Source organism: Colobus angolensis, unplaced genomic scaffold (genome assembly GCF_000951035.1).
Source record: "Colobus angolensis palliatus isolate OR3802 unplaced genomic scaffold, Cang.pa_1.0 Scaffold10, whole genome shotgun sequence".
NCBI classification, from domain to species: domain Eukaryota; kingdom Metazoa; phylum Chordata; class Mammalia; order Primates; family Cercopithecidae; genus Colobus; species Colobus angolensis.
Genome location: NW_012110919.1, coordinates 5,315,260 through 5,332,492, shown reverse-complemented (window position 1 = coordinate 5,332,492; position 17,233 = coordinate 5,315,260). Strand labels below are relative to the sequence as shown.

Genomic DNA, 17,233 nt, shown 5'->3' with positions numbered 1-17,233 from the left:
GGACCTGGCCCATGGCTGGCATTCAACAAAAGGTAGCTGAATTGGGTTAAGAAGGAAATTTTAAAGTGACTAAATTCTTGTCTATGTTTCAGTGATACCAGCAGAAGTCATTTCATTCATTTTTGTTCACTAGGTTGGCCTGTTCACTGGCGTGGTGGAAAACCAGCCTTTGTCTCGAAACTTGGAGCTATTTAGCACACAAAAAACACATTTACAGACTGAAACACTCACACAAAACCGGTCTGTGGCCTTTGCTCCTTGTGGTTCTTTTGTGGGCGATGAGTGTACTAAAAGTTGGTGTTTTCTATTTCCAAAAGCAAATCATGAACTAAATAATTTAGGGGAGCTATTTAAAAAAAAAACAGCTGGGAATAAAAATGCGAAAATGACACCTCTTGAGTCAGAAAGGTCTGGGTTCAAAGCTGCCCTCCCATATACTCCCTGTGTAACTGGGGGCCACATTCCTTAGCCTCTGTGGGCCTCAGTTTCCCCACCACTAAACAGGTGGCAATGATACTAAAACCTGATCCTCCTGAAAGCAGTATCAAATCCCACATTTGACCTATCAGAAACAGTGCACCCTCCATATAGCAGAATAAAAGCATCCAAATGTTTAAAAAGCAAAAAACAAAAGACTGGCAGGAAGGCTTCGAATGAAGATCTGAACATTGTGTTTGGATATGGAGGAGATGCTGGGAACAGGACAAATACTAGGTCACAGAGACAAGTGAAAACATTTGAGGAATATTTAAAGGCCAATCAATACACTCTTATGAAAGTGCATGCTGTCTGAGATAAGGTCATTTCAAAAAAAATCTATTCCATTACAACATATATTTACTAAAAGGGATGTTCTTAATGGTGCTTGTTGGAAGTCAGAGAGTATCCATTAAAGAGATGGTGCAGGTAAGTACTACAGAGGCTGAGGTCTGAGAACATCAGTCACTAGCTCCACTAAAGAAACAAACCCAGCTGGGCATGGTGGCTCACGCCTGTCATCCCAGCACTTTGGGAGGCAGAGGTGGGGGGATCAAGAGCTGAAGAGATCGAGACCATCCTGGCCAATATGGTGAAACCCCGTCTCTACTAAAAATACAAAAATTAGGCAAGCATAGTGGCGTGCGCCTGTAGTCCCAGCTACTTGGGAGGCTGAGGCAGGACAATCACTTGAACCCGGGAGGCAGAGTTTGCAATGAGCCGAGATCATGCCATTGCACTCCAGCCTGACAACAGAGTGAGACTCTGTCTAAACACAAAAACAAAAAACAAAAAACAAACCCTGGCTTCTGAGCATGGCGACCACTTTCCCAGTGCCAACTGTCTGGGACACAAGGGTGGAGAGTGCCCCTTAACACTGCTATCCCCTCTTCGCCTTCTGCTTTGCAATACGTAGAACTCACAGCTCTTCTCACAGCTGAAAAAGGAGGTGGAGAATCCGCAGGACACAGGTTGACTCTGAGACCTGTTCCGGGGTTGGAAAGCCCCCCAAATCCCTTCCAGCATTCGCAGTATCCCAGATGCATGGATTCCGCCCATGCCACAGTAATCCAGTAATTCCCCGAGGCCCAAAGAACATATTCCTCTTCGCTCCCCACTGCTTCCACCCCACAGACAGTTGTCCTACTTGCTTCTACACAATTAGTCAGCACAATGGGGTCCTCACACGAGAAGGAGGGGCCGTCCCCAATTCCATTATCATTATCGCTGTCATTAGAGCCGCACTGGACCATAAAGAAGTGTCACCGCACAGACGTCAAGCTTGAGATCTGCACGAGGACACATCCCGGATTGGAAGGAAAGGAGGAAGGCTCTTCTGTCTCAAATTGTCGGCCATTCCGCTCAATAGTGCAACAGTCTATGAAGGCGGATAGCCCCAAAACTGAGTGTGCCCCTTCGGGTCTTGGCTCAGATACCCCTCCTCACTGAGGCCTTCCAGGGCCCCCTGTTTAAATTTAGCACCCCGTGCCTCCAACTAGCGCTCCCCATTTCCTTTTTCTGCTTTATTTTTCTTCACAGCCCTGTTTACTCTGTGACATGTTCTCTCTTTCCTCATTTATTTTCACACTGTCCATCTTCCCTCACGTCGTGCGTTAAAGAGTGTTCCCCCAAATTCCTGACCATCAGAACCTCAGAATGTGACCTTATGTAGAAATAGGGACTTTGCCGCTGTAATGAGTTAAGGATGTCGAGATGAAATCATCCTGGATTTAGGGTGTCCTAGTGAATGGGAATTTTCTAGGAGAAAGGAGAGGGAGATTTGGACACACAGAAGAAGGCCATGTGAAGACCGGGGCAGAGATGGTCATCCTACCCCAAGCCAAGAAATACCAGGAGTCACCCGGAGCTGGGAGAGGTGAGGAAGGATATGCCCCTATAGCCTCCAGAGGGAGCTCAGCTCTGCTGACACCTTGATTTCAAACTTCTGGCCTCCAGAACTAGGAGAGGATAAATTTGTGTTGGTAGTAATTTGTTATGGCAGCCTTGGGAAACTAAAACACTTCACTGGAGGGAACTCCATGAGGGCAGGGATTTTTTTTTTTTTTCATTTTAAGTTCCAGGGTACATGTACAGGATGTACAGGTTTGTTACATAGGTAAATGTGTGCCACGGTGGTTTGCCGTACCTATCAACTCATCACCTAGGTATTAAGCCCAGCATGCATTAACTATTTATCCTAATGCTTTCCCTCCCCTGACCCTACGCCGTGACAGGGGCCTATGTGTGTTGTCCCCTCCCTGTGTCCATGTGTTCTCATTGTTCACCTCCCACCTATAAGTGAGAACACGCGATATTTGGTTTTCTGTTCCTGCGTTACTTGCTGAGGATAATGGCTTCCAGCTCCATCCATGTCTCCAAAAGGACCTAATCTCATTCCTTTTCATGGCTGCTCATTCCTTTTCATTCCATGGCACGTATGTACCACATTTTCTTTATCCAGTCTATCATTGATGGGCATTTGGGTTGATTCCATGTCTTTGCTATTGTGAATAGTGCTGCAATGAACATGGGTGTGGAGGGATTTTGACCTGTGTTACTCACTGCTAGTGCTTAGAATCCCAGCGCTTAGGACAGTGCCTGACACATATCAGGTACTCAGCAAATACCTGTTAAATGAATGCATGGTTGCCTAAGCTTTCAAGATGGAGGGTTTTCTATGACTCAGGTGGGCCCCAAGTGCCATGTCTTTCTTATACATAGCAGTTATCACAAACGCTCCATTAGGGCCATTTGCTCCAGGCTCTCTCCTCTCTGCCCACTGCCATGAGAGATCATGTCACTCTCCTGTTTCTCTTTGTTTTGCTCTAATGGCTTAGGAGCTGGAGCTGAGCCTAGAGTTGAATCCTGCTTCCACTACTTGTATAACCAGTGGTAGGCAGAATCATGGCCCCCAAAGATGTCCACGTCCTAATCCCTGGAACCTGTGACTGTGTCACCTTATATGGTGTCTCAGTTTGTTTTGTGTTGCTATTACAGACCACTACTAACTGGGGAATTTATAAAGAAAAGAAATTTATTTTTTTACAGTTCTAGAGGCTGGGGAGTCCAGGGTCAAGGGGACTGCATCTGGTGAAGGCCTTCTTGCTGCATCATCCCATGGTGGAAGGGCAAGAAAGCACGAGAGAGAGAAAAAGAGAATAAGAGAGAGAGAAGGGGGCCTAATGTATCATTTTATCAGGAACCCACTCCTATGGTAAGTAACCCACTCCTGCAATAACTAACCCATTCCTGTGATAATGTCATTAATCCATTCATGAGGTTAATCACGTCCGAAAGATTCCACCTCTCAACACTGTTACACTGGGGAGTAAGCGTCCAATACATGAACTTTGGGGGATGCATTCAAACCATAGCACATGACAAAAGGGTCTCTGTAGATATAAGTTGAGGATCTTAAAATGGGCAGATAATTTTGGATTATCTGGATGGGCCCAATGTAATATGATGATGCCACACTGTTGGTTTTGAAGATGCAGGAAGAGACCATGAGCCAAGGAATGCTGGCTGCTTCCAGAAGCTGGAAAAGGCAAAGAAGGGCCTCCAGAAGGAGCACAGCCCTGACAATGCTTTGGTTTCAGCCCAGTGAAACCCATTGCAGGTTTGTGACCTCCAGAACTATAAGATCACAAGTGCATGTTGTTTTAAGCTGCTGAGTTTGTGGGAATTTGTTTCTGCGGCTGTGGGAAACTATACACAAGCTAAGGCTGTTCTCTATAAAGTGGGGATTGTAATAGTGCTTACTTCGGCCGGGCGCGGTGGCTCAAGCCTGTAATCCCAGCACTTTGGGAGGCCGAGACGGGCGGATCACGAGGTCAGGAGATAGAGACCATCCTGGCTAACACGGTGAAACCTCGTCTCTACTAAAAATACAAAAACCAGCCAGGCGAGGTGGCGGGCGCCTGTAGTCCCAGCTACTCGGGAGGCTGAGGCAGGAGAATGCCGTAAACCCGGGAGGCGGAGCTTACAGTGAGCCGAGATCCGGCCACTGTACTCCAGCCCGGGCGACAGAGTGAGACTCCGCCTCAAAAAAAAAAAAAAAAAAAATAGTGCTTACTTCATGGGGTGCCAGGAGGACTAAATGGAACATGGCAAAGAACATGCAAGGTAGTATCTAATGCATGATAAGCATATTCTTCTCCACCCGTGCACACTGTCTCCTGGCCAGGCCTGGACTCAAGGCAAGTTTCCTGTGGAAGCAGCACAGCAGCCACCTTCTGAATGAGGAGCAGTCACATCCATCTGGACTTTTCTACTGCAAAGCCTTCTGTGACCCTGTGTTAGTCCATTTTTTTGCATAGCTACGAAGAAATACCTGAGACTGGATAATTTATAAAGAAAAGGGGTTTAATTGGCTCATGATTTTACAGGCTGTACAGGAAGCATGGGTAGTGTCTGCTCCTGGTGAGGGGCTCAGGAAGCTTCCAATCACGCTGGAAGCAAAGGGAGAACAGGTGTGTCACATGACTAGGGCGGGAGCAAGAATGTGAGGGGTCAGGTGCCACACTCTCTTAAACAGCCAGATCTCCTGTGAACTCACAGTGAGAACTCACTCACTATTGCGAGGACAGCACCAAGCCATTCATGAGTCATCTGTTCCCATGACCCGACCCCTCCAGGCAGACCCACCTCCACTACTGGAGGTCACATTTCAACATGAGATTTGGAGGAGACAAAACATCTAAGCCATATCAGGCCCTCTCTGCTGTATATAGCTTACCTCTCATGATGGCAGAACAGACTAACTCAGGCTACTGAAGAATACGGCCATAAATTACTCTGCACCATGGATTATACTGGTCAAGTTTCAGGGCAATCACAGTCCTGGTGGGAAGGGTCCCACCAGGTTAATGATAGGCCTTGGGGGCTTGAGGAAGGAGTGTCACTTGGAGAAGAACCCTCAAGACAGGAGAGCAAGATAAAAAAAGGAGCTGGGATGTGTCCACAAGCAACCCATGTAATTCTTTTCATTTGTTACTCTGGGGTGTTGGGGACAAACATGTTTAGCATTCAGATGGCAGTTTTCTCTCGTGTGTTAAAAATACCCTTCTGTTACTCCCAACCCTTCAGAAAGTTTGATAGGAAGACTGACCACAGGGCCCTGCTGTTAGGCTGAGCGAGAAATGATCTCTTTCACAATCTCATGCGTTGAACAGCCGAACAGCAGCTGAAGACCTAAAAACAGCCACCAGGGGCTGCTTGAAGGTCTTCCAACTGTCAACATGGAAGAAACATGTAGAAAAATATGGAGCGAATGTGAAATTTGTACAGATAATTGAAGGATGCATACAGATACCTTATAAGCAGCATGCCTGGGGCCTTGCCTCTACCCATGTGTACCCTGTGCCGGGTGGAGCACAAAGGGATGGGAGGGTGAATGCAAGTGTGCTCTTTCCTGTAGGGCCCATTTTCTGAAGAGGACTCAGCCCTGATTCCATCGTGGCACTAAAACCAGAGCAAGTGGGGTCCCATGCATGCACTGGGAGACGTACTACCTCTCCCAATGGGGAGGTACATGAAATCAGAGAATAGCCACCAGGTAGCTGACTCAGGAAGAGACGTAACATAAACTCACTCTTTACAAAACACACCAGAGGAAAGCGACCCAGGAAGGGTGGGGTGGGAGGCCGGGAGAACCTTGGATTAACGTGGTTCATCTTCCACATTGCTAGCGGGATAATCTTTTTAAAACACAAATATGGCGCTGGAAGGCCTCTGCTTAAAACCCTATCATGAGTTCCCAGCACCCGCTAGTAAGGTCCACCCTGAGAGCTCACCCAGCACTTCCATCCACTTCCTTCCTTCTAGAGCCAGTGCATAGAACTCCATCTGCCAGTCTCTTCACAGACCTCTCATTGCGCTGGTTCTTCTGCCTGAAATGCCCCCTGACCACTCTTACCCTGGTGAAGGTCTACCCAGGCTTCAAGGCCCAATTTTAAGGCCACCTCCTCGTTGAAGCCTTTCCCAACCTCAGGGACAAGTAATGACTGCCTCCTTAGGCTTCCACGTAATGACTGCCTCCTTAGGCTTCCACCAATGACAGTTGACACAACTTCATTGCCTACCAGGAGCCAGGCACTGGGCCTACGATGATGTACATTATGTGATTTAATTCTCTTAGCAAACCTCTGAGGCAGGTACTATTATTATTGTAATTTTTGAGACAAGGTCTCGTGCTGTCACCCAGGCTGGAGTGTAGTGGTACAATCACAGCTCACTGAAGCCTCAGCCTCCTATGTTTAAACGATCCTCCCACCTCAGCCTCCCGAGTAGCTGGGACCACAGGTGCACGCCACCACACCCAGCTAATTTTTGTATTTTTTGTAGAGATAGGGTTTCACCATGTTGCCCAGGCTGGTCTTGAACTCCTGGGTTCAAGCAATCCACCCACCTCGTCCTCCCAAAGTGCCTGTAATCCCAGCACTTTTTGCAATACCTGGCCAATTATAAATGCCACTTTATAGAAGAGGAGAAGTGGCAGAGATAAGACACTGGCAGGTCACACAAAGCCCAGATTCTATCCAAAGCAAAATGCATTTGGGACCTGACATGGTTTGGATTTGTGTCCCCACCCAAATCTCATGTTCAACTGTAATCCTCAGTGTTGGAGGTGGGGCCTGGGGAAAGGTGATTGGATCGTGGGGGTGGATCCTTCATGAATGGTTTAGCACCAACTCCTCAGTGCTGTTTTAATGATGGTAAGTGAGTTCTCTTGAGATCTGGTTGTTTAAAAGTGTGTGGCACCTCCCCCACCCCCATTTCCTCCCGCTTCAGCCATATAAGACATGCTCTGCTTTCCCTTCACCTTCTGCCATGATTGTAAGTTTCCAGAGGCCTCCCCAGAAGCTGAGCAGATGCCAGCATCATGCTTCCTGTACAGCCAGCAGAACCATGAGCTAACTAACCTCCTTCCTTTATAAATTACCCAGTCTCAAGTATTTCCTTATAGAAGTACAAAAACAGACTAACACAGGACCTTTTCTCTATCCTCATAGGCTGTCCTGTCCATGTTGCCAGTGTGGAAGTCAGCCCCCTGCATTTCCCATGCAGCCCAAACAGGCCACTCCTTCTACACTCCCTACTCAGTAACCGACACCTCTGTCCATCTGGTCACCCCAGCCAGATGCCTGCACTCCTTCCTCTGTAATCTCAACACCAGCTTCAGTGTGATAACTCACCCCACTGAACACTCCGAGACTCAGCGCTGGTGTCTCTCAGAAGCCCTCCCACATTTGACTCAGGTGCCCATCTTCTGGGGTCTAACCTGGTGCCTAGCCCAGTGCCTGGGACACAGGAGGACTTAAGTATACATGTGGGTATCACTTGTTTGTTTTCTTCATGAAGACTGAGATCAAAGGAGAAAGGATACATCTTCCAGAAAAACAGTGGCCACCTTGAGATTTTATTTTTCATTTTATGGCCCTATTTTTAGTGTGTCAGACTCAAAGGGGAATCCAATTAATCACTAAGCCCTGTCAATTCTATCTTCCAAATAGCTCTCTAATCCACCCACTTCCTTCCCTCACCACTACTATCACTCTAATTCAGTTCCTGGTCTCTTGCTGGTTTATAGCCACCTGCTAACTGATCTGCCAGCTCTTCTCAGTCCCCTCCGGTCCACCTTGCACCCCAGAGTTCTCGTTCTAAAACACTCATCTGATCTGGTCACACCTTTAATTAAAGCCCTGCAATGGCTCCCCAAGGTCCTTCCAACAAAATTCAAATTCTTTAATGTGACTTGCAGGACCTTCCCTTCATCTGCCTCTGCCTATCTTGACACCCTCATCTCCCAGCACCCCCCAGCTCTCCTGTATGCTCGTCCACACTGAGCTTCAGGCCAAGCTCGCCTGGCCTTTGTACAGCCTGATCCCTACACCAGCTTCCCCTGCCTCATCTTTACCTAGTTGATATCCCCCTACCCTTCAGGTTCAGATTAGACATCCCTTCCTCCAGGAAGCCTTCCTTGACCTGTTAAGTTTGGGTTAGGTATTTCCTATGTGCCCCCATGAAACCCTACAGTTCCCCCATGCTAGCCCTTATGACACTCTATTCATTCATCTCCTTTACTTATTGATGAGAGTGGATTATTGTTCCCAATTCTTCAATCCATCCTGTACTAGAATGACACACTCACACTACCTTTTTACCAGGTCACTTTGCAGAATCTTCCACTAGAGTAGGTGGAATGTATTTCCCTACTCCATGGATATTGGGCTTGGCCATGCAGCTTGCTTTATCAATGGAATATTGGTCAGCATGATGTGAGCCAGGGCTTAGAATATGTTGTCTAGTTTAGCTTGGTCTCTCATGCTACTTCTATCTGCCTTAAGAAGAGCATGTACAGAATGAAAAACATGGGAAACAGACCTGAACTCAATCTTCACCTTGACACTGACCCCACCCTTCTTCCCATAGCTGACAGGCTGACCCATGAGCAAGAAAAACAAATGTAAATAAATGTTTGCTCTTTTAGACCACTAAGGATTTGGGGGTTGTTTGTTATACAGCATTACTAGAGCAGAAACCTAGCTGATACACATTATATCCCTCATTAGACTGCAAGCTCTATACAGACAAGAAAAAACTGTACCCAGAGCACTGAGCATAGGACTTAGCACACTGTTGTGCTTAAAAAATATTTGTGATTGGATGTAGGATTGAATGAATGAATGTTGGCCACTGATAAGTCTGCCTTCCCAGCTAGCATGCAAGTTCCTTAAAGCCAAGAATGGCATCCGATTTATCTCAATACCACCGAGCTATCTTATGCCCCAGATTAGGCTCTCATTAGGTGTTCAATAAATATTTGTTGAAATTAAATAATTTTGGATTTTATGGGCTGGCTTGGGAGTCAATCCTTAATTTATGACATTGTTTCTATGGGAAAATGAATTCTGCATGCCAAACAAACTTGCAAATGAACTTTTGGAACCTCACCCGTTCATTGGTTCAGGATTGCCAGTTTTGTGGAAATTCGTAACTGAACACATGTGCTGTGCTTTGCAATATGGGAGAAACTGAGAAACTCCTTCCAAACCCAAGATATTCAGCCTGCAAAAATTCACTTTCCACCCACACAGACAAATTCAGCACAGGTTGGATCTGAGGTTCCAACAATAAAATACTGGACTTTTTAGAGCTCATTGTTTATCTAATTGCTTTTTATCTGCTTATACTGGATGCCTGTTCTTTTTTTTTTTTTTGAGACAGAGTCTCACTCTGTCACTCAGGCTGGATCTTGGCTCACTGCAACCTCCGCCTCCTGGGTTCAAGTCATTCTCCTGCCTCAGCCTCCTGTGTTGCTGAGATTAACAGGCATGCACCACCACACCTGGCTAATTTTTGTATTTTTAGTAGAGACGGGGTTTCACCATGTTGGTCAGGCTGGTCTGAAACTCCTGATCTCAGGTGATCGACCTGCCTTAGCCCCCCAAAGTGTTGGGATTACAGGTGTGAGCCACCGTGCCCGGCCTGGATGCCTATTCTTAACATCTGATCAGAAGGAAGTGAAGATAGTTTTCTTGCCTCTCCCTACCATTCAACTTTCTAGACATGCATGCAAGAAAACTCAACCTTCTCAACAGAGAAAATACATTATTTTTCTAAATAAATCCATGACATTTAAAATAAACACAGTGGGATGCTCTACCGTCGTAAGAAAACATCCCCCTTTAGAATTCCTAATTTTGAATGGTACGGGGAGCTTCACATGAGTCACAGATCTGAGACTTAGTTTCATTTCATTGCAGGCCACAACCCAGGCTGTCTGAAACCAAGTGATCTGACATGGCTGTGAGGCACCATCGCTCCATGACTTCAGAATGTCTTATAAGACTTAAGGCACAAGTCTCAAACTGCCACTGGTAGAGTTGACCAATCACTTAGTCTATCTCATTCATTTAACTTATGTTTTTTTGAGCACATTTCAATAAAGAGAGGTAGAGAAGTAAAGTCATTCCTAATAGCAATGGGCCATGAAGAAAATAAAAAAGTAATGTCACTGTGAGTAAGTGGAGGATACTGAAGACTGGGTAGGCAGGTGCAGAGAAATGAGTGCTCTAGGACCAGAGAGTCAAGAAAGAGTCTGCCATAGAAAGATGTGGGGAAGAATGCACTAGACTGAGGAAAGAGCACATGCAAAGGCCCCAGGGCAGGAACATGCTTAGCATAGTCTTAAATCAGGATGTCTGGGGTTGAGTAAACAAAGGAGAGAATGGCATGAGAGGTCAGAGAAGTGGTGGAAGGCCAGATCATGGAATGCCTGGTATGCAGGTCCTGGCAGCAAGGGAGTCAGACTGAGTTCTAAGATGGAAAGCCAGGGGAGGGTATTAAGCTGGGGAGTGACATAATCTGATTTGGATTTTAAATGAATCACTTTTCTTGGAGAGTGCTGGGATAGGGGTGAGGGAGCAAGAGCAGAAGTAGGCTTTTGGCTGTGCATGGTGGCCCACGTCTCTAATCCTAACACTTTGGGAGGCCCAGGAAGGAGGATTGCTTGAGCTCAGGAGTTCAAGACCAGCCTGGGCAACATGGTGAAACCCTGTCTCTACAAAATACAAAAAAAAAAAAAAAAAAACAAACTGGGCGTGGTGGTGCATACCTGTGGTCCCAACTACTTGGGAGACTGCAGTGGAAGGATCACCTGAGCCTGGGGAGGTCTAGGTTTTAGTGAGCTGTGATTGCACCACTGTACTCCAGCCTGGGTGACAGGATGAGACCCTGTCTCAAAACAAACAAACAAACAGAAGACTATAACTCACAGCCAGTTATCAACAGAAGCCCCCATGTCTTCAACCTCTTCTCGGATTGTTCCTTTCACCTTCTCAATATTACTGAAACCAGCTCTCCCTCGAGGCCACAGCTTCCCCAGGCCCCTCTCAAGGTCTGGCTGCTTCCTCTCCCTCATCTAGGTGTCCTACATGTGTCTTGCAGCCTCTTCTGGAAGATCCTTCTTCTCTCTTTCCAACACTTCCTCCCCAGCTTCGAAGCCCATGCTGTCAGCTCAAACCACCCCAGGTCCCTCCTCATTGTGATCATTACAGACCACTCCAGCCCTGGCCACTTCCCTTCATTCCTTGAATATGTAGCTCCTCAATCTCTTGGTGACCACGATTTCCACACAGATGACGGAGCCATTTAGTACTCTGGTAACCACCTCAGTTCCTTGACCCCTCTCTGCCAATGATCTTGACAATCATATGGCAGACCCTGTCATTGCCAATAACGCCACCCATCCATGACCTCAATATCAAGCCCCCACAGTCCAATAATTCCCCTTTCCAATTCCCTAGTTCCAACAATTTTTTTTTTTTTTTTTTTTGAAACAGGGTCTCACTTTGTCATCCAAGCTGGAAAGTAGAGATGTCATCTCAGCTCACTGCAACTTCTGCCTCAGGGACTCAAGCAAGCCTCCCACCTTAACCTCTCGAGTAGCTGGGACCACAAGCACATATCACCATACCCAGCTAATGTTTGTATTTTTTGTAGAGGTGGGGTCTTTGCCATGTTGCCCAGGCTGGTCTCAAACTCTTGGCCTCAAGTGATCCACCTGCTTTGGCCTCCCAAAAAGCTGAGATTACAGGTGTGAGTCACCGCGCCTGCCCCTAACAATCTTTAAACTCAACCTCAACTTCCAACATAGACCCTGCCACCTTTTCATGTCCCTACCCCCATCAGATCCTTACTTCCCTCCTTAGAGCCCAAGTGCCATCATTATATGAATCAACATCCATGTCAATATCATCATCCATTCTTTACATCCTCCCTCAGCACCCTGGACACTCTCTCCCTTCTTAATATATTTTCTGGCAAAGCCCCCAAATTGGCTAGAGCTAACTTTTCTGAGTCTACAGCTATACCACCAGAGCTGAACGCAGCTTGAGAAAGACAAAACCATGCTTACGGCTCTCACTTTAAACACAAGACCACCAACCTCAAGTGGGCCCTAATGCTGCCTGGCAACTATTCTATATTTCTCTACTCTGTTCTCTCTCCTAGTCTTCCAGTCCACTCCTTCTCTCTCTTTTCTCCTCAAACCTCCAGTGCTTCCTCCCCAACCTCACTCTCAATGGCCTTAGGCCACTGAAAATAATGTAAGCAATAGGAGAAGACAAAACACAGGCCTCTGCCGCCTCCCCATGCTCAGGCCCAGATTCCCTACCTTCCCTCCTATCACTGAGGGTGAGGAGCCAGTGCTCCTGTCTGAGGCTGGCCTCCCTGTTGGGACACCAAGTCATATTGTCTTCCACCTGCTGAAAGACAACAGTCCACAACCCTTCTCTCTCCTGTATCATCCATTTCTCCTTCTCTTCTGGAATTTTCCCAACAGCACAGACATGCACTGTTATTTCATGCATCTTAAAAAGACAAAACAGGGCCGGGCGCGGTGACTCAAGCCTGTAATCCCAGCACTTTGGGAGGCCGAGACGGGCAGATCACAAGGTCAGATCGAGACCATCCTGGCTAACACGGTGAAACCCCGTCTCTACTAACAAAAATACAAAAATGGCCGGGCGCGGTGGCTCAAGCCTGTAATCCCAGCACTTTGGGAGGCCGAGACGGGCGGATCACAAGGTCAGGAGTTCGAGACCAGACTGGCCAACATGGTGAAACCCCATCTCTACTAAAAATACAAAAATTAGTTGGGTGTGGTGACACATGCCAGTAATCCCAGCTACTCGGGAGACTGAGGCAGGAGAATTGGCTTGAACCTGGGAGGTGGAGGTTCCAGTCAGCCGAGATCATGCCACTGTACTCCAGCCTGGGAGACATAGCTAGAGTTCATCTCAAAAAAAAAAAAAAAGAAAAAGAAAAAGTAAAAAAGAAAAAATTCTTTGGACTCTACTTACTCTTCCAGTGTCTGCTTCATTTTTTCAGCTGTCTTTCTCAGTAAAGCTTCTCTAAGCTGTCCCTGCTTAAGGTCTTATTTTCCCATTGTCTCTAGTGGATTTAGCGCCACTCCTAACAATGGCATTCCCAGCAGTCACCCATTGTCACCTGCTAAGTGCAATGGATCCATTCTTTTCTTCTCCTGCTTGACTTCTCAGCTGAATCTGACCCAGTGGATCGCTTCCTCCTCCTTTCTTTCCTTGGCTTCCAGGAGACCACCCTCTCCAGTTTTTCCTCTTCCCCTTCAGACTGCTCCCTCCTTATTTCTTGTTCTGTTTCCCCTCCTTCTCCCCAGCCCCTAAACACCACAGCCCCTCAATGCTCAGTTCTCAAACTTCTCTCCTCAATCAACACTCACTCCTTCGTCTGGTCTTACGGCTTCTCTAAGTACCATCTAAAATCTATCAACTCCCAAATTCATATCACCAGCTTGGACATCTCCCACAGGCTCTAGAGCTGAGCTTGTTAATAGGTTAGCTGCTAGCTCCATGTGGCTATTTAATCACCACCATCGTCGCCGCCATTATCGAATTGACTCCTGTACACAGCTCTACAAATACAGACAGGGGTGCTACATAAATGAATGGATCTAAAAGATTATGGCAAGACTGCTCAGTGAGTGTGCAACAGATAAATCCCATTCGTGATCAGTGAATTATTCATGAGCATTTTTCTGGCCCTTGCTTCGTTTGTCTGCCAGTGACTCTGACAGAAACAGCCCGGTAAGGAAGCGTAGCAAATGGCAGGGGCAATTATTCCTCTTGCTGCAGCTCGAATTGTGCCTTCCCCCATGAACTCTTAATTAATTCCATCCCCATATTTTTGGTTTGTTTCCTAAACCTCTTGCTTGTATTGCATTTCCCCCTCTCCCTTCATTTCTCTTGGCTGCCTCTCCCTTCAGTCCCCAATTCTCTTCCTCCTCCTCTTTCTAGCCTCAAACTGTCCCCTGGTTTAGCCTTCAGCATCTCTCCACCTGCTCTGCTCTTTCTTATCCTTTTCACCTTTAAAAACTGAAAGCACCAAACTGACAAGACACTGTTATGGGTTTTTTTCCTCTCTCTCTCTCGTTCTCTCTCTCTCTCTTTCCTGCCTGAGCTGCAGCGAAGGCTCTCTCCTCCTTTGCTTCTCCAGCAAGAGCCCCAGTACTGGGTTGCCATGGCGACGGCGAATCCAACCAGGCCGGGCCCAGGGACGCTAGGAAACTGCCATGGCGGGGAAGCTGCTCCGAGTCGCCCCTGAGCCTAGATGGGTCGTGAACATCGTCATTTCAGATCAGGCTGGGCAGATTCTGCCCAGAGACTGAGATTGTACATCAGGCCCACAGCTGCGCGGCGCATTAGGAAACGGCGCCATCAATAACGAGGCTTCTGCGGAGCGAACAGAATACATGACATGATGGGGATTCAACTGAAAAATTTTCAAACATCTCTATTCTTTTATCTTCTCGGAGGGGGGACCTTTTGCCTCTCTCTTGAGTCTTGGAGAACTCTGGAGAAAGTAAAAGCCAAATCTGCCTGCTCTCGCCCGTTCTCCTGAAGGCCGCACACCTGCCCCTCCCGCCCCCAGACTGGGGAGCGCCCCCCCCCCCCCCATCCAGTGATTGCATAGCACGGACGCGGCTGGAAACATCTTCGAGAATTCATTAGGATTGCACAACGAGATTTTAGTCGAGGAAGAAATCAGTTCCCTCAGGTCACTGGAATGGATCGTTAAAGTAGGGCAACAAGTGTTCTGCCGCATGACACTTTTTCGAAAATGCGAGTTGGTGAGAAAGAATTCAGGAGATACCTTTGTAGTGGATGGCACCAACCGCAGTGAGGGTCTGTGGCTGTTAAACACTCCGAACAGGATTTATGTTTATTGCAGTTTGCAACACGAATTCTCCTCACCTAAAAAGAAAGAGGACAGTGGTTCAGACAGAATGATAAGCAACAGCAGGAAAACTACAACACCTTATCTAATGAAAGGCCAAAAAGAGCCTATTTATCAACTTGCACTCAGAACACCTCCATACTGGCACTGGGCAGTGGGTCTCAAGTTCTAGGACATGAAGTCCTTGTATGGAAATCACCTGGGGAGCTTTTGACAGTGCGTATTCCCAGGCCTCTGCCGCAGAGACTCACTAAGGCTGGGGGCGGAACCCAGGAATGTGTACTTTTTTCATTTAAAATATTTTTTTCTTAAAGACACAGGGTCTCACTATGTTGCCCAGGCTGGTTTTGAACTTCTGGGCTCAAGCACTCCTCCCACCTCAGCCTCCCAGAAGTGCTGAGATTGCAGGCATGCACCACTGTGTCTGGCCAGGAATCTGTATTTTAAGAGCTCTCTCAGGTGAGTCTGACATGCAGTTGGGTTTCTGATCTGCTAATGATGTTTTCCATAGGGATCATGGAATCAGGTTGCCTGGTTTTTATATAGAGACAGTCCATGTGTGGCCAATGGCATTTTGGAAATGAGTATTAGGGAACAGCAAAGGCTCTGCCCCAGGAGTGTCAGCAGTAGGTTGGCACTCAATGTGGAAATGAGGAGGACTAGGGACCAGGCCCTCCCACACCCCTGCCAGGGGCAGCGCCGTGACCTCAGCTCCTGGCTTGCTTTGCTCACACCCCTCCAGTGGAGTTGAAAATAAAAGAAACAGGGGGAGTAGTCAAATCACTTCCCTGTCCCTAGAGCTGCCTCTTGCTGTTGTCAGGAAACAGCAGCCGACAAAGAAGGCACCCCAGCTGGGCAGGCCCAGACATCTAGGCAGCCAGTCAGAGCCTCCAAGTAGGGTGGTGAGAGGCAGGGAGTAGCTGAGCATCACACAGAGCACTTTCTGCAGGCAAAACCACACAGCAGGTAGTAAGGGAACTTGTGGAACTCATTATGCCAGGAAGTTGTACATGCTATAGTATAAATAACCTCTTTAGCAGGTTAGAGAAATAAAGAGTTGTAGAGGGGAGCTCTCTATTTTCCTCTATTTTGTGAGGAAAACAGGGACTATCCTGAGGTGGATCCTTCAGTTTCAAGTTGACTTCATGGAGGATAACCATGCCCTTCCATTTCATAGTCCCCAACACTGCTGACAGATGCAGCCGGCAGCCCATGATCCTAAGCCAGAATTAACCAGAATGGAGGAAAGTATTTCCTGGTAGTTCACAAATGCCTCTGTAACACTGATGGATTTTAATAGTGTCGTGCAATCTCTCTAACCTTGTTTCCTCATCTGTAAAATGGATCACGACTTCATGGGGTTATTATGAACCACTGTCTGACAGGTACTAAATGTTCAATAAGTATTGGTTACTGCTATTATGTAAGAAAAGGGTTCCATGATCCAGCAAACATGAAACCTTAGACTGAAAAAGCGAAACAGGTTTCCTTAGCACAGGGATTCTGAGAGCCTTTGAATATGCTGAGCCCCACATATACTATTCCCCACATATACATATACTATTCCAGGAGGGGTATAGTAAGTAACAGCTGGTCATGGGACCACTTTTGCTCAGAACATTCTGTGGAATATGGGTCTCCAGAACATTCTCTGAGAACTATTACTCAGTGTATTTAAACACACAAATATTAACTCTGTATAAGAGGGAGGACACTGATCGGGCACAGTGGCTCACACCTGTAATCTCAGCACTGCAGGCTGAGGTGGGCGGATCACTTCAGGCCTGGAGTTCAAGACCAGTCTGGCCAACCCTGTCTCTACTAAAGATACAAAACTTAGCTGGGCATAGTGGTGGGTGCCTGTAATCCCAGCCAGTCGAGAGGCTAAGGCAGGAGAATTGCTTGAACTCAGGAGGTAGAGGTTGCAGTAAGCCGAATCATACCACTGCACTCCAGCCTGGGTGACAGAGTGAGACTC

The 17,233-nt window shown here is 47.1% G+C and overlaps 1 protein-coding gene across 1 annotated transcript in view; it reads right to left on the bottom strand.

The window, feature by feature from the left end:
• PLXNC1 (plexin C1) overlaps window positions 1-17,233 on the bottom strand; it is a 160,481-nt gene that overhangs the window by 107,022 nt on the left and 36,226 nt on the right. Inside the window, exon 4 of the mRNA XM_011933948.1 lies at window positions 15,172-15,272. Within this exon, the coding sequence (XP_011789338.1) occupies window positions 15,172-15,272 (101 nt within the window). The remainder of the gene's footprint in view (window positions 1-15,171; window positions 15,273-17,233) is intronic.